At 40.3% G+C, this 25,867-nt stretch overlaps 8 gene segments (V, D, J or C); 2 read left to right on the forward strand and 6 right to left on the reverse strand.

Annotated features, from left to right (window-relative positions):
* Positions 1-381: 381 nt before the first annotated feature.
* LOC127141504 (Ig kappa chain V region K16-167-like) lies at positions 382-1,543 on the reverse strand. The segment is given in 2 exon segments: positions 382-836; positions 944-1,543. Coding segments are annotated over 2 exon segments (420 nt in total).
* A 444-nt stretch (positions 1,544-1,987) lies between these two features.
* Positions 1,988-25,650, forward strand: LOC108887598 (Ig kappa-b4 chain C region-like). The segment is given in 2 exon segments: positions 1,988-2,148; positions 25,165-25,650. A coding segment is annotated over 1 exon segment (255 nt).
* Positions 2,092-3,838, forward strand: LOC108887597 (Ig kappa-b4 chain C region-like). The segment is given in 3 exon segments: positions 2,092-2,148; positions 2,415-2,514; positions 3,353-3,838. Coding segments are annotated over 3 exon segments (477 nt in total).
* On the reverse strand, positions 4,327-5,165 carry LOC108887549 (Ig kappa chain V region 3381-like). The segment is given in 2 exon segments: positions 4,327-4,854; positions 4,962-5,165. Coding segments are annotated over 2 exon segments (423 nt in total).
* LOC108887558 (Ig kappa chain V region 3381-like) lies at positions 7,284-7,977 on the reverse strand. The segment is given in 2 exon segments: positions 7,284-7,683; positions 7,791-7,977. Coding segments are annotated over 2 exon segments (414 nt in total).
* LOC108887546 (Ig kappa chain V region 3381-like) lies at positions 14,551-15,488 on the reverse strand. The segment is given in 2 exon segments: positions 14,551-14,958; positions 15,066-15,488. Coding segments are annotated over 2 exon segments (423 nt in total).
* On the reverse strand, positions 19,751-20,604 carry LOC108887568 (Ig kappa chain V region GOM-like). The segment is given in 2 exon segments: positions 19,751-20,259; positions 20,475-20,604. Coding segments are annotated over 2 exon segments (360 nt in total).
* LOC127141182 (Ig kappa chain V region 3381-like) lies at positions 21,288-21,988 on the reverse strand. The segment is given in 2 exon segments: positions 21,288-21,673; positions 21,781-21,988. Coding segments are annotated over 2 exon segments (462 nt in total).
* Positions 25,651-25,867: the final 217 nt, after the last annotated feature.

Here is a 25,867-nt window from a genome sequence, read left to right on the forward strand (position 1 = left end):
CGTCACATACGTATGACAGTAAAAACCTTCTTTGTAATACAAGTATTTGTGGAGTTGTCTCCTCACACTTCTCCCCTCTCCATGCACCTCGGAGGTAGGTGAAGTTGTTCCAGTTGTTGCTTCCATTCCTACTCTGCAGCATATTCTCTTTTAACAGTTGAAATAGCAGGGATTCAGTGTGAGGCTGAGGTCAAAGGTCATGAGCATGGAATTTATCATTAACTTTCCCAGGATGGTCACATTGGACTCTTTCAAAAATCAGATAAAAACATTGAATTATGATGAGATTATAATGGATGGTGGATAAAATGTTAACAAATATTATTTGATTTCCATATGAAGGATTTCTGCGCATGCATGTGTGTGTGTGTGTGTGTGTGTGTGTGTGTGTGTGTGTGTGTGTGTGTCCTCAGTGAACTGTATCAGTCTCTGCAGTAGCTTCCAGCTGCAGCAGTCACTTCAGTTTCTGTTCAGTCTGACTGAGGGAGGTTTTTGTACGACGCTTTTTCATTGTGTGAACAACCACTGGCCGTTTGCATTGAAATGACCCTTACAGTAGTAAACTGCTGCATCTTCAGCCTGGACTCCACTGATGGTCAGAGTGAAGTCAGAGTTTGATCCACTGCCTGTAAAACGATCTGGAATCCCTGATGCTCTATGAGAGGCCCCATAAATGAGCAGTTTAGGAGTTTCTCCATATTTGTATTGGTACCAGTATGAGTCATGGTAAGCTCCAGCATGAACGTTCTGACTGGTTCTACATGTGATGGTGACGGAGCCTCCCACAGCAGATCTCACTGCTCCAGACTGAGTCACTGTGACCTGGCCTCTGGACTCTGAGGATACAGAGACAGAAACATAAAGCAGCGTCATGGTTTTGTGGGCTTCATTTCAGAGGGACGGATGTTGATAGAGGAGAGGAGTTTGATTCTCTGGACTTTACCTGTGAAGCAGCAGCAGAGGAGAGTCCAGATGAGGACGGAGATCAAAGTCATGTTTTTGATGAGGAGGATTTCTGTGGCTTCTGTTGTCATGAAGGACAGCTGTCAGTCATCCAGTCTTCAACTCTCAGGACTATAAACTCTCCCAGAGCACTGGAGCATGGTGCTGCTGATGCAAAGTGGCTCTCTATGGAAATGCTCTGACTGACTCCAACAGAGAGCTGGATCACTCTGATGATGATGTTTATCAATGGATCAATCAGAATATTGATCAGGATGTCTTCATTCTTAATTTTATGTACTACAGACTATGCTGTTTCTAATCTCAAACCTCCTAGACTCAGTTTATCAGATTCATTGCCAGAGATCTCTTTGACTCTCACCATTACATTCTGTATAACAAAGTTGTTTGGTCCTCTGTCGTGTTGAGGTGTGATAAACACTTGTATCTTTTCATCCATAAAGTCTTTATTGGACATTCACCACCCTGTTCAACATCTGTGTTAGACTGGACCACAGGACTCTACCAAACTGATCTACTAATTGTCTTATGCTCCCAAAAATCGGCTTCTAGTTTTTGTGAACCAAACACATGGAATTGTCTACAACACTCTCAAGATCAACACTCTCACTACCCCTGAACAATTCAAGATGATGAGCTCAAACCACTTAACCTCAGTGCGCAACTGTTTTCACTAATACTACTACTAGGACTATTGTCCTACTTTTTCACTCTGTTTATTTCTTTGTATCTTAACATCATTACAAATTGAGGAAAACCTGAATGATATTTTGGCTTAAATAAAGATTTGAATAAATTATTATTTTAATGGAAGGTGTTTTAATGTAAAGGTTCATTTTTCATTCAAATCGAGATATGTATGAACAAATACCAAAATACAATATTGGTACTAAATGTACTAAATGTTACTAAGAGACTAATTTAAATGAGTCTGTTTCTTTCTTATATTTTGAAGTATTACTAGGAAAGTTCCATGTTCTATATTCACATTTTTAAAACACACAGTGTTATTGTCAGATTTTAAAATAAGCAGAAAGAAATGTTACAGACTAATTTTGGTGAGTTTGTTTGTTTCAAAGTCAGAGAGCCGTGTCTCTCTACAGTCAGAGGTTTTTGTACGACGGCTCAATGAGTTTGTATCACTGTGGCTCACGTTCGGTGGAGGAACCAAACTGGATATTGGAAGTAAGTTCATGTTTTAGATTTTTATTAATCAGTTTGCCTCATTTTCATCTCTTCCTTAGTCAGAACACTAAAGAAAATGTTTTTAATGTTGTCTTTAAAAAATTTGCAACAGTCAACAGTTCAGTTTTTCAAATCCAGAAAGTGTTATTCTGATTTTAATGACTTCAGTTTTGAGAAGACCTGAGGAAAAGTAATATACCATCACTATTTATTTTAAATGTGTTATCATGAGAACCTGTAGATTTAGTTCAGTCTGACAAAGTCAGAGAGCCGTGTCTCTACAGTCAGAGGTTTTTGTACGACGGCTCAATGAGTTTGTATCACTGTGGAGGACTTTTGGTGGAGGAACCAAACTGGATATTGGAAGTAAGTTTCTGCATAAATACTAAAAAAGTAAATAATGTATTGTAATGTTTTAATTTGAGTTTTTAAATGTTTGCAGCAGATAAAATTATTTTATTTATAACACTTTTAGTAATTTTGTTTTTATTTCTCCTCCTTCATCATGGAGCTGAACTCAGAGCAGATTTACTAAACTTTTCTTTACACAGTCTTGTCATGAAGAAATTTAAGTTGAACTGTAGAAAAGTTCAAACTTAAAAATTGATTTTAAATATGTTTTCTTAGAATCGATTTTATTTTCAAACCTAAATGATAACTTGTTTAAAGATTAAGATTCATCCAAGTGAAGTAAAACAATGTGAAGATGAAGACTGATATTTGAAAAGGTTAGAAAATCTGTATCGCTTTGTTGGATTTTACATTGTTTCTGATGTAGTTTGAAATCATTGAAAGGTTTTTTAAAGCATGGTTTAACTCCACATGAAGAACATTTGATGGTTTTCAGATTATTACTTGTATCTGTAGATGTTTCCCCAGAAAACCAAAGTAATGTATAATTAAGATTTTTGTTGATTTTGATGAGAAAGTTTAAAACTTTGTAAAACCTGTTGTTATTTCCAGTGTAGTTTGATGTATTTCAGGTCAAACTGTACGATGATTCTGTCTGTGCTGACATGCATGAGAGGCTTCTTAAAGGGAAGTGAAACAATGTGTGAGTGAGTGACTGGTGGAGCAGAAAAACATCTGACACAAACTCCTTAAAGGAGAAAATCAACTCTCACACAGTAAAGGTGTCCAAGTGTCTGGTGTTTGATTGACAGCTGTGTGGTCCCTGTCCTCTAAGCTGATTGGTGTCTCCTAGGTGATACTCGTCCCACCCTGACCGTGCTGCGCCCCTCCACTGAGGAGCTGGACCAGGGGAAGGCCATGCTCATGTGCCTGGCCAACAAGGGCTTCCCCTCAGACTGGAGTCTGGCCTGGAAGGTGGACGGCAGAAGCAGCGGCAGCAACTGGGAGGAGACCAAGAGCCCCGGGGTGGTGGGGAAGGACGGCCTCTACAGCTGGAGCAGCACCCTGAAGCTCCCTGTAGACCAGTGGCAGAAGGTGGTCTCTGTGACCTGTGAGGCCACCCAGGGCTCCCAGACTCTGGTCTCAGAGATACTGAGGAGAGACCAGTGTTAGTCCTGACCTGACTCACTGGGACTCTGCTACTGGTTTTACTCTGCTACTGCTCTCAGTCTCCACTCTCTCTGAATCTGTTTGTCTATAATTTCATGTTTCAGTAATAAGTTTTGTTGCCTCTTCTTATTTTCCTGTATTTCAATACAATAAAGACTGATTCATCAAATCAGCTGTTTTGTGTATTTTAAATAGATACAGGGATTTATTTGCTGATATTTTAGTTGTTCTAACATGATTTGATCATTTCATGGATAGTCACCAAGGTACAGCTTGATCGAATTTTGTAAAAATTTCAGTTTTCTAAAACTGATGAGCTAAAACTGTTGATAGGGGGTGACCAGATGGCTGAATAATTAGACCAGGGTTTTACTCCTGAACTGTCAACCTGTCTATATCCACTGCCTATCAAATAAAGGCATAAAAGCCCCCAATAATAATAATAATAATAATCATCATCATCATCATCATAATAAAATATACAGATGTCTATAGTATGAGTATGAGTATGATATTAGCATTAGGTGTAATGATTGTACAAATGTAATGCCTTCCTTGGTACTAGACACCCTCCATAAAATCAAGAGAAAGACACTATAATATTGTTTCTATCTAACTTGAGATGGAAGGAAGGAAAGAAAATTGTGAAATAAAGCAGAATGTCAACAGTATAGATTTTATGGTGGTATGACTGCACAAAGATGCCTTTGATTTTTGTGTGATTCTTCATGAAAGCATCAACAAGAGTAGTGAAGGAGGACATCCATGTCTAGTGAACTGTATCAGTCTCTGCAGTAGCTTCCAGCTGCAGCAGTCACTTCAGTTTTTGAGGAGGTTTTTGTACGACGCTTTTTCACTGTGTGAACACATCTTTACTGTTGATATAGTGAAGACTCTGACAGTAGTAAACTGCTGCATCTTCAGCCTGGACTCCACTGATGGTCAGAGTGAAGTCAGAGTTTGATCCACTGCCTGTAAAACGACCTGGACTCCCTGATGCTCGAGTGGAAGCACGGTAAATGAGCAGTTTAGGAGTTTCTCCATCTTTCTGTTTGTACCAGGCTAAAAGGTGGTTGTTGTTATAAACATAAACATCCTGACTGGTTCTACATGTGATGGTGACGGAGCCTCCCAGAGCAGATCTCACTGCTCCAGACTGAGTCACTGTGACCTGGCCTCTGGACTCTGAGGATACAGAGACAGAAACATAAAGCAGCGTCATGGTTTTGTGGGCTTCATTTCAGAGGGACGGATGTTGATAGAGGAGAGGAGTTTGATTCTCTGGACTTTACCTGTGAAGCAGCAGCAGAGGAGAGTCCAGATGAGGACGGAGATCAAAGTCATGTTTTTGATGAGGAGGATTTCTGTGGCTTCTGTTGTCATGAAGGACAGCTGTCAGTCATCCAGTCTTCAACTCTCAGGACTATAAACTCTCCCAGAGCACTGGAGCATGGTGCTGCTGATGCAAAGTGGCTCTCTATGGAAATGCTCTGACTGACTCCTACAGAGAGTTGATCACTCTGATGATGCTGTTTATATATAATATCTAGTTTTTGTGACAAATGTTTCACTTCAGTAATTTTGTCTCACAAATACTTCATAAAATATAACTATTATGAAACAGGTTTTGTAGTGGAGGGCATGTCCTCTATGCACTTTTATTCATAATATTCACCCTGTGTGCTCTTTGTGTGTGTTACAAAGTAGTTGTGTGCTCAACAAGCAAATCAAGCACAGATAACATTAATATTCCACATTTCATAGCTTTGTACATATTTTATTGTGTGCTTCTTTGCTCCACATAAATTGATACCCTTAACAGTGCAGTGATGGTGTCCTTTTTAAAAAACATATATTCTTTTCTGTTTTAATTATTTCTTTGAATGCTTAGAATAATCTTATGTTAAATAACTTTGCAGATCATTTTAATCTTTCTTTGTTTATGATGACCTTCTAACATCAGTCCAGGGACTACAGTTAAAGTCTGTGTAAGGCAGTAACACGTAGCCTATGTGCTCTGAGTCAGTCACACCACAGGAAAATGTGTTATAAACCACTCAGCTAAATTTAAATGATTAAGAAAATCGGCAAATATATGAAATTAGGTTTCAAATCATGATAAAATGAGCAGCTCTCTCTGAGACGCTGGGGGCGTGTCTGCTGCAGGCGCTGAAACCACGCCCACTCTAACACTGCATCACAGTGACCGTTAGCACCCTGTTAGCATCCTGTTAGCACCCTTTATATGATAAACTGTAAAACAGATACTAGCTGCCTTGGAGTTGCCCAGACGTTCGTGTTTAAGTCATCAAAGAATACACACATTAGAGACACACACACACACACACACACACAGCGGGACAGAAGGATGGGGGTGGAGGTTGAGGTGGGCGGGGCACAGTCGGTTCGGCCTCATTCAAAAGTGACAGCAGATTAACGTTGGATTCCCGATGTCTCAGATCAAAGTTTGTAAAACTAACCAGAGTGAAACGACCTGCAGTCAAGCAGGAGGAGCGTTGATGCTGACGCAGCGCTGTTATTTATAACGGTCACATTCTTAGGGGCGGGGTTATGCTGAGTGGTGGCTCCACTGCGTCATTGAACCACCGTTTCAGACCCGCCCTTAAAATCCTGAGAAACTGATGGAAAACTGTGAAACGATCTAACTCCTCAATGCAGTAACACACAGTTTACAGACTTTACACATGTTTTCAGGAACTATTTTCTGACATAAAGAAGGTGTTTAGAGACAAATCTCTGAATTTGCTTTACACTGACTTAAAAAATGTTCTAGTCAATGTAGTGTCTGACGTTCCATATATGGTTTTTACTCTTTTGCAATGCCTGAAGCTCCATGTATGTCTTTCTATTCTTTGGGTTCATGTTTAGGTTAGTAGCCATGAACATATACATATAAGGAACAGGGAGAGGGTCTTTCCTCCCTTCTCTCTGCCTCTTGGAAAAAGTGAGGTCATTGAGTGAGAGCCCAATGTCTTGCTGTAAATCGTAAAGACGACTAACATATATATATACTGGTGTTCAGAGCTGTTAGGGAGAGAGATCCATATTGGCTCGGATCCTCTCACAGGCTACTGCAGTGCTTGTCCGATGCTGAACTACTTTGTAATAAACTTCTATATACAAGTAAGTCAGTGTCAGCGGAGATCTTCTCTTCATCATCTTCACATCAACATCACCATCTAATATACCACACAACTTTAGCTCATTGACAGCAATATTTGTTTATGTGCACAGGCCCTGTTAAATCAATGAATAAATAAATGACATTAAATGAACACATCTGTGATGAAAATAAAATAATCTTTGGTTGGATGATGGACTGAGATTATTCAAGGTGAGCATTTTGTGATGTATAATAAGATGTCATCAGCAGACCATCAAAACAGTAGTGGAGTAATAAATAACCGTGTTCAATATTGTGGTAAATTCTTGTGAGCTCATATATTCTCTGTTGAACCATGTTACAATTATGTATACCTGTGTGGATTATGAGTTGACTGTTAGATAAACATATCTAAGCAAATTTTTATATGCACATCTGTGTGTGTGTGTGTGTGTGTGTGTGTGTGTCCTCAGTGAACTGTATCAGTCTCTGCAGTAGCTTCCAGCTGCAGCAGTCACTTCAGTTTCTGTTCAGTCTGACTGAGGGAGGTTTTTGTACGACGCTTTTTCACTGTGTGAACACATTCTGACTGTTGATGTAGTGATAACTCTGACAGTAGTAAACTGCTGCATCTTCAGCCTGGACTCCACTGATGGTCAGAGTGAAGTCAGAGTTTGATCCACTGCCTGTAAAACGATCTGGAATCCCTGATACTCGAGTTGTAGCATAGTAAATAAGCAGTTTAGGAGTTTCTCCATCTCTCTGTTGGTACCAAGCTAAACGGTTTGAACTATAAACATTCTGACTGGTTCTACATGTGATGGTGACAGAGCCTCCCAGAGCAGCGCTCACTGCTCCAGGCTGAGTCACTGTGACCTGGCCTCTGGACTCTGAGGATACAGAGACAGAAACATAAAGCAGCGTCATGGTTTTGTGGGCTTCATTTCAGAGGGACGGATGTTGATAGAGGAGAGGAGTTTGATTCTCTGGACTTTACCTGTGAAGCAGCAGCAGAGGAGAGTCCAGATGAGGACAGAGATCAAAGTCATGTTTTTGATGAGGAGGATTTCTGTGGCTTCTGTTGTCATGAAGGACAGCTGTCAGTCATCCAGTCTTCAACTCTCAGGACTATAAACTCTCCCAGAGCACTGGAGCATGGTGCTGCTGATGCAAAGTGGCTCTCTATGGAAATGATCTGACTGACTCCAACTTGTTAGTTGTTACTGACACTGTGTTGTATGAACAATGATTTATGTGGAGGGAGAAAGAAAAGGTTGATAAAGTTCTGCTTTTAAATAGTGCAGAGATGAATGTGCTTTTAATTTTTTTATCAAAATGTAATCAGTACACTAAATCAAGGAGAACCAATACTAGACTTAGATGACAGATTGACTTTTCAGCTATGTGTATTTACATTTTAAGCAGGAGTAGCCAGAAAATCTCTTTTAGTTTCTGATCAGATTATGGGCTAAGTGGATTCAGGTGTGGCTCATATCCTCCTGACACACCTCTGCCACTCTGACTGCCTCCTAAACACTTTGATCAACACCTCTTTGGACTGCATATTCAAACTTCCCATCAACAGCTACCAAACACAAATTCAACACTTGGAATCAACTCCAGACTTTTTATCTGCTGAATTTGTCATGAAATAACGAGGGAACAGGCCACACCTGGACATGAGTATTTTTACTGGAGGAAGAATAGAGTAGAGGAATAGGAATTTTAACATTTACTTGTCAAGGAAGCTTTGAAAGTTCAACAAGGAAGATCTCTTCACTCATACTATCCCTTGTTCCTTTATGGGGTATCACTGGCTTTATAGTCCTCCTCTTCTTCTTTCCATTTCTGTCAAACTACTTAAATCGCAATCATGACATCACCACTTCTAACCAATGAGTGTAAACTGTGCTGTTTATGTAGCAAACGAGTGAGTGCTTTGATTACTGGTCAGGTGTGGGACTAAGGGGCCTGGAGGATGATGCTATTGTGATGTATAATAGAATGTCATCTGTGTAAAGGTTGATTTTGTGATTTGTGACTCTGAATAGTCTGAGATGTTGGTGCATTTATAGGAAATAAGGGTAGTGCGTGTGTGTGTGTGTATGTGTGTGTGTGTGTGTCCTCAGTGAACTGTATCAGTCTCTGCAGTAGCTTCCAGCTGCAGCAGTCACTTCAGTTTCTGTTCAGTCTGACTGAGGGAGGTTTTTGTACGACGCTTTTTCACTGTGTGAACACCCACTGACTGTTGATATAGTGAAGACTCTGACAGTAGTAAACTGCTGCATCTTCAGCCTGGACTCCACTGATGGTCAGAGTGAAGTCAGAGTTTGATCCACTGCCTGTAAAACGATCTGGAATCCCTGATACTCGATCGGTAGCAACATAAATAAGCAGTTTAGGAGTTTCTCCATCTCTCTGTTGGTACCAGGCTAAATAGTGGTATGGGCTGCTATAATAAACATCCTGACTGGTCCTACATCTGATGGAGACAGATCCTCCCAGAGCAGATCTCACTGCTCCAGGCTGAGTCACTGTGACCTGGCCTCTGGACTCTGAGGATACAGAGACAGAAACATAAAACATGGTTTTGTGGGCTTCATTTCAGAGGGACGGATGTTGATAGAGGAGAGGAGTTTGATTCTCTGGACTTTACCTGTGAAGCAGCAGCAGAGGAGAGTCCAGATGAGGACGGAGATCAAAGTCATGTTTTTGATGAGGAGGATTTCTGTGGCTTCTGTTGTCATGAAGGACAGCTGTCAGTCATCCAGTCTTCAACTCTCAGGACTATAAACTCTCCCAGAGCACTGGAGCATGGTGCTGCTGATGCAAAGTGGCTCTCTATGGAAATGATCTGACTGACTCCAACAGAGACTTGTTAGTTGTTACTGACACAGTGTTGCATGTACAATGATGCATGTGAAGGGAGAAAATTAAAATTAATGATGTAAGGTTAAAAAAGTTCAGAGACTTGTTAGTTGTTACTGGTACAGCGTTGTATGTACTACAAGGATTAATGTGAAGGGAATACTTGAAAAAGTTAATAATATAAGGTTGACAAAGCTCAGTTGTTAAAGGGTGCAGAGTTAAATGCATTTTTAGTTCTGCATGAAAATGGAATCAGTTCATTGTAAAGAGAGTAGAACCAGCACAAGGCTGAGATAACAGATGTGTGCAATGGAAATTTGTATTCTGTACATTTCAAAAGTAAGTGGAAATAGTCAGAAAATCTGATTAAGTTCCTGATCAGATTATGAACTTAAAGACATGAAAATAATGGTAAAGTAATTTTGTTTTATTGATTTTCATCCTCAAATACATTCATTTTATGCTTCTGGAAATCAAGAAAATGGTAACATGAGATTCAAAAGCAAACCTCTCCACCCCTCCCTGGTTCAGGACAAAACCAGCTCAAGGTCCAAGTGAAACACGGAAGACAACATGAATAATCATGAACCATACACAAATGTACCGTGGGTTATGTAGATCAGTATTATCAGTGGTGTGATGAGTGCATGAATGTGAGAAAGTGTGATGTATACTGAATGTGTACTAATACAACCTCAAAACACAACCAAACAAACCCCCTCTTGCTGTGAGGACAGAGAGAACTGACATCTCCAGTCCTCTTATACAGCAATCAGGAGAAGTGGATTCAGGTGTGGCTCATATCCTCCTGACACACCTCTGCCACTCTGACTGCCTCCTAAACACTTTGATCAACACCTCTTTGGACTGCATATTCAAACTTCCCATCAACAGCTACCAAACACAGATTCAACACTTGGAATCAACTCCAGACTTTTTATCTGCTGAATGTGTCATGAAATAATGAGGGAACAGGCCACACCTGGACATGAGACTGACTGTCAGTCAACTGTCCAATTACTGTTCAGCCTCTGAAAATGGAGGGACTGTGTATTAAAATGACTGTAATTCCTAAACAGTTAATGTGATATTTTTTGTTAAACCCTTTGAATTAAAGCTGATAGTCTACAGTTTAATCACATCTTGATGGATTCATTTCAGATCCATTGTGGTGGTGTACAGAGGAAAAATTATACAAACTGTGTAATTGATCAAATACTTATGGACCTGACTGTATAAAAGTGTATGTGTGGGTTTGTTTTATTGTTTTCCTACTAAATCACTCGCTAATAAGGTCATTTTTTCAGATGATAGTTTTGTACTCTAAGTCAATCATTTAAATTGATGACTAATTTAACTTGAGTCATTATTTTTACAAAGTAACAGTGATATTGTGATGAATAGTAGAATGTCATCTACACAAAAACTGATTTCTTAGTGTGTGATTCAGGGTGTGTGTGTGCATGTGTGTGTGTGTGTGTGTGTGTCCTCAGTGAACTGTATCAGTCTCTGCAGTAGCTTCCAGCTGCAGCAGTCACTTCAGTTTCTGTTCAGTCTGACTGAGGGAGGTTTTTGTACGACGCTTTTTCACTGTGTGAACAGATACTGACTGTTGATATAGTGAAAACTCTGACAGTAGTAAACTGCTGCATCTTCAGCCTGGACTCCACTGATGGTCAGAGTGAAGTCAGAGTTTGATCCACTGCCTGTAAAACGATCTGGAATCCCTGATACTTGACTGGTAGCAGCATAAATAAGCAGTTTAGGAGTTTCTCCATCTCTCTGTTGGTACCAGGATAAACGGTTTGAAACATAAACATCCTGACTGGTTCTACATGTGATGGTGACAGAGTCTCCCAGAGCAGATCTCACTGCTCCAGGCTGAGTCACTGTGACCTGGCCTCTGGACTCTGAGAATACAGAGACAGAAACATAAAGCAGCGTCATGGTTTTGTGGGCTTCATTTCAGAGGGACGGATGTTGATAGAGGAGAGGAGTTTGATTCTCTGGACTTTACCTGTGAAGCAGCAGCAGAGGAGAGTCCAGATGAGGACGGAGGTCAAAGTCATGTTTTTGATGAGGAGGATTTCTGTGGCTTCTGTTGTCATGAAGGACAGCTGTCAGTCATCCAGTCTTCAACTCTCAGGACTATAAACTCTCCCAGAGCACTGGAGCATGGTGCTGCTGATGCAAAGTGGCTCTCTATGGAAATGCTCTGACTGACTCCTACAGAGAGTTGATCACTCTGATGATGCTGTTTATATATAATATCTAGTTTTTGTGACAAATGTTTCACTTCAGTAATTTTGTCTCACAAATACTTCATAAAATATAACTATTATGAAACAGGTTTTGTAGTGGAGGGCATGTCCTCCATACAATTTTATTCATAATATTCACCCTGTGTGCTCTTTGTGCGTGTTGCAAAGTGGTTCTGTACTCAACAAGCAAATCAAGCACAGATAAAATTAATATTCCTCATTTCATAACTTTACACATATTCTATTGTGTGCTTCTTTGCTCCACGTAAATTGATACCCTTAACAGTGCAGTGATGGTGTCCTTTTTACAAAAACATATATTCTTTTCTGTTTTAATTATTTCTTTGAATGCTTAGAATAATCTTATGTTAAATAACTTTGCAGATCATTTTAATCTTTCTTTGTTTATGATGACCTTCTAACATCAGTCCAGGGACTACAGTTAAAGTCTGTGTAAGGCAGTAACACGTAGCCTATGTGCTCTGAGTCAGTTACACCACAGGAAAATGTTATAAACCACTCAGCTAAATTTAAATGATTAAAAAATATTGGCAAATATATAAAATTAGGTTTCAAAATCATGATAAAATGAGCAGCTCTCTGTGAGACGCTGGGGGCGTGTCTGCTGTAGGCGCTGAAACCACGCCCACTCTAATGCTGCATCACAGTAACCGTTAGCACCCTGTTAGCATCCTGCTAGCACCATAAACTGTAAAACAGATACTAGCTGCCTTGGAGTTTTCCAGACGTTCGTGTTTGAGTCATCAAAGGATACACACATTAGACACACACACAGACAGTGAGCAACGTCAGCCGGACAGAAGGATGGGGGTGGAGGTTGAGGTGGGCGGGGCATGGTTGATTTGGCCTCATTGAAAAGTGACAGCAAATTAATGTTGGATTCCCGATGTCTCAGATGAAAGTTTATAAAACTAATGTAGTGTCTGACGTTCCATATATGGTTTTTACTTTCTTCGAATGCCTGAAGCTCCATGTATGTCTTTCTATTCTTTGGGTTCATGTTTAGGTTAGTAGCCATGAACATATACATATAAGGAACAGAGAGAGGGCCTTTCCTCCCTTCTCTCTGTTTCTTGGAAAAGTGAGGTCATTGAGTGAGATCCCGATGTCTCGCTGTAAATCATAAAGACGACTAACATATATATATGCTGATGTTGAGAGCTGTTAGGAGAGTGATCCATAGTGGCTCAGATCCTCTCACAGGCTACTGCAGTGCTTGTTTTGATGCTGGACTTCTTTGCAATAAACTTCTATATATAAGCAAGACAGTGTCAGCGGAGATCTTCTCTTCATCATCTTTACATCATCACCATCGAATATATCACAAAAATCAGAGTGAAACGACCTGCAGTCAAACAGGAGGAGCGTTGATGCTGACGCAGCGCTGGTACTTATAACGGTCACATTGTTAGGGGCGGGGTTATGCTGAGTGGTGGCTCCAGTTCGTCATCGAGCCGCCATTTTAGACCCGCCCATAAAATCCTGAGAATGAAACTGATGGATCTGATTGAAACTGATTGTTCCTGATCAGATTATGGGTTGAAATAATAGTATTATAATATTCTAAAAAGAAATTGATTTTATGGTGGTGTGCAGAGGTGGGTAGTAACAATGCACCTTTAGTCTTTTACATGTACTGGCAGCTACAATATGCAGGTTCTGGAAATCAAGCTACTGGTAGAATGAGACTCAAAAGCAAACCTCTCCACCCCTCCCTGGTTCATGACGAGACCAGCTTAAGTTCTGAATGACACAAGGGAGACCACAGAGACAATCAGGGATTAAAGCAAAACACATTTATTTAACTACTGGTAAACTATACACAAATGTACTGTGGGTTATGTAGATCAGTATTATCAGTGGTGTGATAAACAGCTACCAAATACAAATTGAACACTTGGAATTAACTCCAGACTTTTTATCTGCTGAATTTGTCATGAAATAATGAGGGAACAGGCCACACCTGGACATGAGACTGACTGTCAGTCAACTGTCCAATTACTGTTCAGCCTCTGAAAATGGAGGGACTGTGTATTAAAATGGATCTAAGTCCTAAAACAGTTAATGTGGTATTTTTTGTTAAATTCTTTCAATTAAAGCTGATAGTCTACACTTTAATCACATCTTGATAGCTTTGTTTCAGATCCATTGTGGTGGAGTGTGGAGGAAAAATTGTGCAAATTGTGTCACTGTCCAAATACTTATGGCCTCATGTAGCAGATGATCTAATCAGGAGATGGCAATATGATGTTTCATCACAAGCTGATCATGAATATAGGTGTATGTTTGTATGGTTTTCTGGAATTTCTATCTTTCATTTCTCATACAGTATTTGGTTAAACATTATCATACATGGAAATGTAAAAATAACAGTTTACACTGTGCTGTTCATGTAGAAGTGGAGAGGTTGCTTTGATTACTGGTCAGGTTTGGGACTGAGAGCCTGGAGGATGATTAGATTATGATGTATAGTAGAATGTCATCTGCATAAAAGTTGATTTTGTGATGTGTGACTCTGAATAGTCTGAGATGTTGGTAGATTTATAGGGAATGACGGTACTGCATGTGTGTGTGTGTGTGTGTCCTCAGTGAACTGTATCAGTCTCTGCAGTAGCTTCCAGCTGCAGCAGTCAGTTCAGTTTCTGTTCAGTCTGACTGAGGGAGGTTTTTGTACGACGCTTTTTCACTGTGTGAACACCCTCTGACTGTTGATATAGTGAAAACTCTGACAGTAGTAAACTGCTGCATCTTCAGCCTGGACTCCACTGATGGTCAGAGTGAAGTCAGAGTTTGATCCACTGCCTGTAAAACGATCTGGAATCCCTGATTCTCGACGGTTAGCAAAGTAAACAAGCAGTTTAGGACTTTCTCCATCTTTCTGTTGGTACCAGGCTAAAAGGTGGTTGTTGTTCCAAAAATTAACATTCTGACTGGTTCTACATGTGATGGTGATGGAGCCTCCCACAGCAGATCTCACTGCTCCAGGCTGAGTCACTGTGACCTGGCCTCTGGACTCTGAGGATATAGAGACAGAAACATAAAGCAGCGTCATGGTTTTGTGGGCTTCATTTCAGAGGGACGGATGTTGATAGAGGAGAGGAGTTTGATTCTCTGGACTTTACCTGTGAAGCAGCAGCAGAGGAGAGTCCAGATGAGGACGGAGATCAAAGTCATGTTTTTGATGAGGAGGATTTCTGTGGCTTCTGTTGTCATGAAGGACAGCTGTCAGTCATCCAGTCTTCAACTCTCAGGACTATAAACTCTCCCAGAGCACTGGAGCATGGTGCTGCTGATGCAAAGTGGCTCTCTATGGAAATGCTCTGACTGATTCCAACATATGCATCATGTTGTAGATGAGACAGCTATGATCCAGTGTTAAGCTGAGGTCAAAGGTCATGATTAAGCCTATTCTCAATAACTGTTCCTGGTTGGCTCCTCTTGAATTTTTGGCAAATCAGATAAAAACATGGGATTATATCTAGATATGAATGGATGGTGAGAATCTGTGGTGGAGAAAATAATATGATTTCCACCGAGATCAGTTTATGTTATAAAACATGTTTTGACACACTTTAATTGATCGTCACAGCAACAATAGTGAAATGTTGAATCCACTTCATGTCATTTTGTGTGTACATTGTGTCCACATGTGCGTGTGTTTGTGTATGTTTCTGTGTGTGTGTGTGTCCTCAGTGAACTGTATCAGTCTCTGCAGTAGCTTCCAGCTGCAGCAGTCACTTCAGTTTCTGTTCAGTCTGACTGAGGGAGGTTTTTGTACGATGTTTTTTCACTGTGTGAACAAGTACTGACTGTTGATGATGTGATAACTCTGACAGTAGTAAACTGCTGCATCTTCAGCCTGGACTCCACTGATGGTCAGAGTGAAGTCAGAGTTTGATCCTCTGCCTGTAAAACGATCTGGAATCCCTGATGCTCGACTGCTAGCAAGGTAAATAAGCATTTTAGGAGTTTCTCCATCTCTCTGTTGGTACCAGGCTAAACAGTGGCTGTTGTAATGAAGATGAACATTCTGACTGGTCCTACATCTGATGCTGACGGAGCCTCCCACAGCAGATCTCACTGCTCCAGGCTGAGTCACTGTGACCTGGCCTCTGGACTCTGAGGATACAGAGACAGAAACATAAAGCAGCGTCATGGTTTTGTGGGCTTCATTTCAGAGGGACGGATGTTGATAGAGGAGAGGAGTTTGATTCTCTGGACTTTACCTGTGAAGCAGCAGCAGAGGAGAGTCCAGATGAGGACGGAGATCAAAGTCATGTTTTTGATGAGGAGGATTTCTGTGGCTTCTGTTGTCATGAAGGACAGCTGTCAGTCATCCAGTCTTCAACTCTCAGGACTATAAACTCTCCCAGAGCACTGGAGCATGGTGCTGCTGATGCAAAGTGGCTCTCTATGGAAATGCTCTGACTGACTCCAACAGAGAGTTGATCAGTCTGATGATGCTGTTTATCAATGGATCAATCACTTTATCAAAATATTGATCAGGGTGTGTATAATTTTATTCTCATGTAGTTTTGTTTTGAGTTTAATGAAAATGTCTTCCCTAATTCACTGGCATACATCATCATTATTAAACTTTACTGTGGGACATCTACAATAAATATGTGTCTGTGAAAACTGTTTATATTTTACTGGATTTATTGGAGATTTTTTTTTTTTTCAAAAATATCTAATTTCAAACCTGTTTTACTGAGAAATAAATAATAATTGTGGAGGAGGGACACATATGCAAACACACACTTTTTAACTCTATCAAATCATTTTTTAAAACTACACCTTTTAATTTAATGTTCCATGTGGACGTCCTAATATACAGTAGTGTACAGTCATGGAAGTCATCATCAGTCACAGTTGGACAGATTTCTGTGTCTCAGGTTCATGTAGTAACAGCTCTGAGCAGTGATGTGAGTTTTCTAAATGTCTTCATGCTGCACTTTAACAACTTCACATCCACGTTGACTAAGTTGAGACTTAAAGGTCAAGGTTTACAATTGAAACCATTTTAATACAAGGTCCCTTCAGTAGCTGCTCTTCAGTTTTGGTTCACATGACATGATCTTAAGCAGCAGGTTATAGATGAGACAGCTGTGATCCAAAGTGAAGCTGAGGTCAAAGGTCATGACCAAGCCTTTTCTCAATAACTGTCCCAGTTTGGCTCCTCTTCAATGTTTGGTAAATCAGATTAGAGCATTGGATCATAACTGAATATGACTGGATGGTGAGAAGCTGTGATGGAGAAAATAATTGGATTCCTACAAGGATCAGTTTTTGTTATTAAACTTTGATTCATGTTCACTGGTTGTCAACGTAACAATGGTAAAATGCTGAAACCACTTCATGTCATTTTGTGTGTACATTGTGTAAATGTGTGTGTGTGTGTGTGTGTCCTCAGTGAACTGTATCAGTCTCTGCAGTAGCTTCCAGCTGCAGCAGTCACTTCAGTTTCTGTTCAGTCTGACTGAGGGAGGTTTTTGTACAACACTTTTCCACTGTGTGAACAGATCCCAGCGGCTGGCATCAAATTCACCCTTACAATAGTAAACTGCTGCATCTTCAGCCTGGACTCCACTGATGGTCAGAGTGAAGTCAGAGTTTGATCCACTGCCTGTAAAACGATCTGGAATCCCTGATGCTCGAGTGGAAGCACCATAAATAAGCAGTTTAGGAGTTTCTCCATCTCTCTGTTGGTACCAGGCTAAACGGTGGTTGTTGTTATGAACATAAACATTCTGACTGGTTCTACATGTGATGGTGATGGAGCCTCCCACAGCAGATCTCACTGCTCCAGGCTGAGTCACTGTGACCTGGCCTCTGGACTCTGAGGATACAGAGACAGAAACATAAAGCAGCGTCATGGTTTTGTGGGCTTCATTTCAGAGGGACGGATGTTGATAGAGGAGAGGAGTTTGATTCTCTGGACTTTACCTGTGAAGCAGCAGCAGAGGAGAGTCCAGATGAGGACGGAGATCAAAGTCATGTTTTTGATGAGGAGGATTTCTGTGGCTTCTGTTGTCATGAAGGACAGCTGTCAGTCATCCAGTCTTCAACTCTCAGGACTATAAACTCTCCCAGAGCACTGGAGCATGGTGCTGCTGATGCAAAGTGGCTCTCTATGGAAATGCTCTGACTGACTCCAACAGAGACTTGTTAGTTGTTACTGGTACAGTGCTGCATGTACAATGATGCACGTAAAGGAAAAAATTAAAGTTATTGATGTAAGGTTGAAAAAGTTCAGGTTTTTTGTGAAAATGTAATCGGTACATTGTACAAACAGTGGAACCAGCACTAGGCTGAGATGACAAGTGTTTGCAATGGCCATTTGTATTCTGTACATTTCAAAGTTAATTACAGAGTAGTCAGAAATTCTGCTTTTGTCCCTGTCAGATTATGGGTTAAAATAATAGTATTGTAATATTCTGAAAAGAAATTAATTTTATGGTGGTGTGCAGAGGTAGGTGGTAACAACTCACATTTAGTTTGTTACATGTACTTGCAGCTACAATATGCAGATTCTGGAAATCAAGCTACTGGTAGAGTGAGACTCAAAAGCAAACCTCTCCACCCCTCCCTGGTTCATGACAAAACCAGCTCCAGTTCCCAATAAAACAAGGGAGACCACACAGTTAATCAAGGATTAAAGCAAAACACATTTATTTAACCACTGGTAAACTATACACACATTTACTGTGGGTTATGTAGATCAGTATTATCAGTGGTGTGATAAACGGCTACCAAACACAAATTCAACACTTGGAATCACCTCCAGACTTTTTATCTGCTGAATTTGTCATGAAATAATGAGGGAACAGGCCACACCTGGACATGAGTATTTTTACTGGAGGAAGAATAGAGTAGAGGAATAGGAATTTTAACATTTACTTGTCAAGGAAGCTTTGAAAGTTCAACAAGAAAAATCTCTTCACTCATACTATCCCTTGTTCCTTTATGAGGTATCATTGGCTTTATAGTCCTGATCTACTTCTTTCCATTTCTATCAAATTACTCAATTCACAATCATGACATTACCATATCTAACCAATGATACATCTGCCCATGTTCCTCCAGCCAGTAGCTGAGGGAGGTTTTTGACTCTTCACTGTGTTAGCATGTCCTGACCACTGATAATGTGGATGGCCTGATATCACTTAGAATAAGTGAGAGAATATAAACAGTAATCTTTGAAATTTGGGTGATATTTATTTCTCATACAGTATTTTATCTTTTATTATCATACTGAGAAATATAAATGTCACTTTAAAGGTTGTTGTTTATATATAAGAGATATGTGTTTTGGTTACTGATCAGGTTTTGGACTGAAAGCTGGTAAAATGTTTAGATTGTGATGTATAGTAGAATGTCATCTGCAAAAAAACTGATGTGTGACTGATGTTGGTGGAATTCTTGATGGAAACTAGTGTATAATAGATTGAATCCTGGAGAAGGGAGATAACAAGATCAACTGAACCTTTATATATAAATTAATCTGATCTTTTTGATGAAATGGAAAACGTTAGTGTGTGTGTGTCCTCAGTGAACTGTATCAGTCTCTGCAGTAGCTTCCAGCTGCAGCAGTCACTTCAGTTTCTGTTCAGTCTGACTGAGGGAGGTTTTTGTACAATGCTTTTTCACTGTGTGAACACATTCTCACTGTTGATTTCATGATAACTCTGACAGTAGTAAACTGCTGCATCTTCAGCCTGGACTCCACTGATGGTCAGAGTGAAGTCAGAGTTTGATCCACTGCCTGTAAAACGATCTGGAATCCCTGATTTTCGACTGGTAGCAGCACGTATAATCAGTTTAGGAGTTTCTCCATCTCTCTGTTGGTACCAGGCTAAACAGTGGCTGTTGTAATGAAGATAAACATTCTGACTGGTACTACATGTGATGGTGACAGAGCCTCCCAGAGCAGCGCTCACTGTTTGTCTGTGCAGCTGTTGAGTCAGATCAGTTCCTCTCCAGTTGAAGGTTTTTGTACGACGTTGTATCACTGTGTGAGTGGGTAGCTGTTACGCTGCTGACAGTAATAAACTCCTGCATCTTCAGTCTGGACTCTACTGATGGTCAGAGTGAAGTCAGTTCCAGAATAACTCGCACTGAAACGATCTGAAACTCCAGACTGACGGTATGTGGTATCAGCAATCAGGAGTTTAGGAGGTTCTCCAGGTTTCTGAAGGTACCAGTTCATGTCATCACCTATAGATCTACTGGCTTTACATCTGATAGAGACAGTCTGTCCTGGAACAACAGACTGAGCTCCAGGAGACTGAGTCAGGATGATGTCTCCTGATGAACCTGAAAACATGAAACAGAGGAGAAGGGTTATTGAGACAAATCCAGCTTGGAGAAAGACGATCGACATCCAAACAGAAGAGGATCATTTCTTTAACATGGAGAAGAGATGGAAGAAGGTCGATGCTGCTTGTTTCAGTGTTTCTCCATCACAGCAGAACATCATTGTGGTGAACCTGGTTACATCCTGAAGCAAAGTTTTCAGAAGAGAGTCTCACCCTGAACAAGGAGCCCCAGGGTGGCCAGCAGTAGAGTCAGAGACATCATCATTGTGCTCCTGGTGTGTCAGTGGCTCTGAAAGGCCTGGACAGCCACTGATCAACACTGGCCTCTTAACAGCTGGGAGCAGAGAGGCAGGACACATATGCAAACACACACAGTCAGTCAACTGTAGCTGTCCTCAACAGATCAGACTGTTTCCCCCTCGGTGCTGAGTGTCACCCTTCATACTGATATATTTACAAGTGGAGAATATATAAAAGTCTGGTAGTGAGTGGACATGTGGAAAAACTGAAGACCAGTTTCATACAGTCTGAGGCAGACCAACAGCTGCAGTCAACAGGAGGGAGTTTAGTTTACCTCAAATAAATTTTATTAACCTCTCGTTCTCTTCCACCACTCGGTGGAGTCATCAAGAATCAAGATGTTTTTTATAATTCAAGTGTTGGTGGAGTTTTCTCCTCATTCCTCCCTACTCCATGCATGTTGGATGTAGGTGAAGTTGTTCCAGAAATCCCTACTCTGCTTCACATTCTCTTTTAACAGTACATATAGCAGTGATTCAGCGTGAGGCTGAGATCAGAGGTCATGAGAAGGTATTTCATTATTCATTTTCCAGGGTTGGTGACTCTGGATATTTTTTTGGAAATCAGATAAGGACATGGGATTATAATGAGATATGAATGGATGGTGGGAAGCACTAATGAAAAATATCAGTTGATTTCCACTTGCAGTAATTTTATGTGTGTGTGTGTGTGTGTGTGTGTGTGTGTGTCCTCAGTGAACTGTATCAGTCTCTGCAGTAGCTTCCAGCTGCAGCAGTCACTTCAGTTTCTGTTCAGTCTGACTGAGGGAGGTTTTTGTACAACGCTTTTTCTCTGTGTGAACAGATACTGACTGTTGATTTCATGATAACTCTGACAGTAGTAAACTGCTGCATCTTCAGCCTGGACTCCACTGATGGTCAGAGTGAAGTCAGAGTTTGATCCACTGCCTGTAAAACGACCTGGAATCCCTGATTCTCGAGTGGTAGCAGCATAAATAAGCAGTTTAGGAGTTTCTCCATCTCTCTGTTGGTACCAGGATAAACGGTCTGAACCATAAACATTCTGACTGGTTCTACATCTGATGGTGATGGAGCCTCCCAGAGCAGCACTCACTGCTCCAGGCTGAGTCACTGTGACCTGGCCTCTGGACTCTGAGGATACAGAGACAGAAACATAAAGCAGCGTCATGGTTTTGTGGGCTTCATTTCAGAGGGACGGATGTTGATAGAGGAGAGGAGTTTGATTCTCTGGACTTTACCTGTGAAGCAGCAGCAGAGGAGAGTCCAGATGAGGACGGAGGTCAAAGTCATGTTTTTGATGAGGAAGATTTCTGTGGCTTCTGTTGTCATGAAGGACAGCTGTCAGTCATCCAGTCTTCAACTCTCAGGACTATAAACTCTCCCAGAGCACTGGAGCATGGTGCTGCTGATGCAAAGTGGCTCTCTATGGAAATGATCTGACTGACTCCAACAGAGACTTGTTAGTTGTTACTGACACAGTGTTTTATGTACAATGATTTATGTGAAGGGTAAAAAGAAAAAAATAATCATGTAAGGGTGTGGATCAAAATTCAGTTCTTTTCTTATTCATGAAAATGTGATCAGTACATTTTAAAGAGAGTAGAGCCAATAGTCAGGAAATCTGCTTTAGTTCCTGATCAGGTTTTGCACTAAAATAAAGGAAGATAACAGTATCATAATATTTTATTGACTCTCTTCTACAAGTAAATTCATTTTATGGTGGTGCGCAGAGGTGGGTGGGAACAAGTTACACTGAGTTTGTTACATACACTTCCAGCTAGCCCATAATATGCAAGTTCTGAATCTCAAGCCACTGGTAGCATGAGAGTTGACAGCAAACCACCTGCCCTGGTTTATGACAAAACCAGCTCAAGGTTCAGATCAAACAAGGGAGACCACACATACAATTAGGAATTAAATGAAAACATATTTATTTAAACTATACATACATTTACTGATGAGTGCATGAATGTGAGAAAGTGTGATGTATACTGAATATGTACTAATACAACCTCAAAACACAACCAAACAAACCCCCTCTTGCTGTGAGGAGAGAGAGAACTGACATCTCCAGTCCTCTTATACAGCAATCAGGAGAAGTGGATTCAGGTGTGGCTCATATCCTCCTGACACACCTCTGCCACTCTGACTGCCTCCTAAACACTTTGATCAACACCTCTTTGGACTGCATATTCAAACTTCCCATCAGCAGCTACCAAACACAAATTCAACACTTGGAATCAACTCCAGACTTTTTATCTGCTGAATGTGTCATGAAATAATGAGGGAACAGGCCACACCTGGACATGAGACTGACTGTCAGACAACTGTCCAATTACTGTTCAGCCTCTGAAAATGGAGGGACTGTGTATAAAAATGGCTGTAATTCCTAAACTGTCAATGTGAGATTTTTTGTTAAACCCTTTGAATTAAAGCTGATAGTCTACACTTTAATCACATCTTGATAGCTTTGTTTCAGATCCATTGTGGTGGAGTGTGGAGACAAAATAAGTTGTTCAATCAGTTGATCAGATTGTTTTTCAGGATGTGTTAATACTTAAGTTTTATGTAGTTTTGGTTTCATGTGTCTGAACAACTTTTATTCAGAATGTCTTTTCTCAGTAGTTAAAAACTCAGCTTCCTGTTGAATTATAGTAGTTGAAGTAGTAGTTATCAGTCCCAGATTTTGGTGATTTAATCCACAGACATGCTACTGCTTCTAATCTCAAACCCCCTACACTCAGTTTATCAGATTCATTGCCAGAGATCTCTATGACTCTCACCATTACATTCTGTATAACAAAGCTGGTTGGTCTTCTGTAGTGCAGAGGTGTGATAATCATCCATAAAACCTTTATTGGACATTCACCACCCTGTACAACATCTGTGTTAGACTGGACGACAGGACTCTACCAAACTGCTCTACTAATTGTCTTGTGCTTCCAAAAGTCTGCTTCAGAATCATAAGACACTCTCACAAGTCCTGGAAAATTCAAGACAATGATCTCAAACCACATCATCTCAGTGTGCAACTGCTATCACTGACTATTGTCTTCCTTTATATTTTTAATTCTGTGAATTTCTCTGTATCTCAACATCATTACAAATGAGGGAAACCTTAATGATTTTAGAAGCTCACATAAAAGCTTGAATGAATGAAGGGTTTAATGTATCAATACAAAATGTCCATTTTTTTTTTTCAAATAGCTATCTGAAAAAATACCTAAATTAAACATTGGTATTGTGTTGGCAGGTGTAAAACAGGTTGATAAAATGTCACAAACAGACTAATTTTGGTGAGTTTGTTTGTTTCAAAGTCAGAGAGCCGTGTCTCTCTACAGTCAGAGGTTTTTGTACGACGGCTCAATGAGTTTGTATCACTGTGGTACACGTTCGGTGGAGGAACCAGACTGGATATTGGAAGTAAGTTCATGTTTTAGATTTTTATTAATCAGTTTGCCTCATTTTCATCTCTTCCTTAGTCAGAACACTAAAGAAAATGTTTTTAATGTTGTCTTTAAAAAATTTGCAACAGTCAACAGTTCAGTTTTTCAAATCCAGAAAGTGTTATTCTGATTTTAATGATTTCAGTTTTGAGAAGACCTGGGGAAAAGTAATATACCATCACTATTTATTTTAAATGTGTTATCATGAGAACCTGTAGATTTAGTTCAGTCTGACAAAGTCAGAGAGCCGTGTCTCTACAGTCAGAGGTTTTTGTACGACGGCTCAATGAGTTTGTATCACTGTGGTGGACTTTTGGTGGAGGAACCAAACTGGATGTTGGAAGTAAGTTTCTGCATAAATACTAAAAAAGTAAATAATGTATTGTAATGTTTTAATTTGAGTTTTTAAATGTTTGCAGCAGATAAAATTATTTTATTTATAACACTTTTAGTAATTTTGTTTTTATTTCTCCTCCTTCATCATGGAGCTGAACTCAGAGCAGATTTACTAAACTTTTCTTTACACAGTCTTGTCATGAAGAAATTTAAGTTGAACTGTAGAAAAGTTCAAACTTAAAAATTGATTTTAAATATGTTTTCTGAGAATCGATTTTATTTTCAAACCTAAATGATAACTTGTTTAAAGATTAAGATTCATCCAAGTAAAACAATGTGAAGATGAAGACTGATATTTGAAAATGTTAGAAAATCTGTATCGCTTTGTTGGATTTTACATTGTTTCTGATGTAGTTTGAAATCATTCAAAGGTTTTTTAAAGCATGGTTTAACTCCACATGAAGAACATTTGATGGTTTTCAGATCATTACTTGTATCTGTAGATGTTTCCCCAGAAAACCAAAGTAATGTATAATTAAGATTTTTGTTGATTTTGATGAGAAAGTTTAAAACGTTGTAAAATCTGTTGTTATTTCCAGTGTAGTTTGATATATTTCAGGTCAAACTGTACGATGATTCTCTCTGTGCTGACATGCATGAGAGGCTTCTTAAAGGGAAGTGAAACAATGTGTGAGTGAGTGACTGGTGGAGCAGAAAAACATCTGACACAAACTCCTTAAAGGAGAAAATCAACTCTCACACAGTAAAGGTGTCCAAGTGTCTGGTGTTTGATTGACAGCTGTGTGGTCCCTGTCCTCTAAGCTGATTGGTGTCTCCTAGGTGATACTCGTCCCACCCTGACCGTGCTGCGCCCCTCCACTGAGGAGCTGGACCAGGGGAAGGCCATGCTCATGTGCCTGGCCAACAAGGGCTTCCCCTCAGACTGGAGTCTGGCCTGGAAGGTGGACGGCAGAAGCAGCGGCAGCAACTGGGAGGAGACCAAGAGCCCCGGGGTGGTGGGGAAGGACGGCCTCTACAGCTGGAGCAGCACCCTGAAGCTCCCTGTAGACCAGTGGCAGAAGGTGGTCTCTGTGACCTGTGAGGCCACCCAGGGCTCCCAGACTCTGGTCTCAGAGATACTGAGGAGAGACCAGTGTTAGTCCTGACCTGACTCACTGGGACTCTGCTACTGGTTTTACTCTGCTACTGCTCTCAGTCTCCACTCTCTCTGAGTCTGTCTATCTATAATTTCATGTTTCAGTAATAAGGTTTGTTGCTTCTTGTTATTTTTCTGTATTTCAATACAATAAAGACTGATTCATCAAATCAGCTGTTTTGTGTATTTTAAATAGATACAGGAATTTATTTGCTGATATTTTAGTTGTTCTAACATGATTTGATCATTTCATGGATAGTCACCAAGGTACAGCTTGATCGCATTTTGTAAAAGTTTCATTTTTCTAAAACTGATGAGCTAAAACTGTTGATAGGGGGTGACCAGATGGCTGAATAATTAGACCAGGGTTTTACTCCTGAACTGTCA

Source organism: Lates calcarifer, linkage group LG3, assembly GCF_001640805.2.
Source record: "Lates calcarifer isolate ASB-BC8 linkage group LG3, TLL_Latcal_v3, whole genome shotgun sequence".
Classification (NCBI taxonomy): domain Eukaryota; kingdom Metazoa; phylum Chordata; class Actinopteri; family Centropomidae; genus Lates; species Lates calcarifer.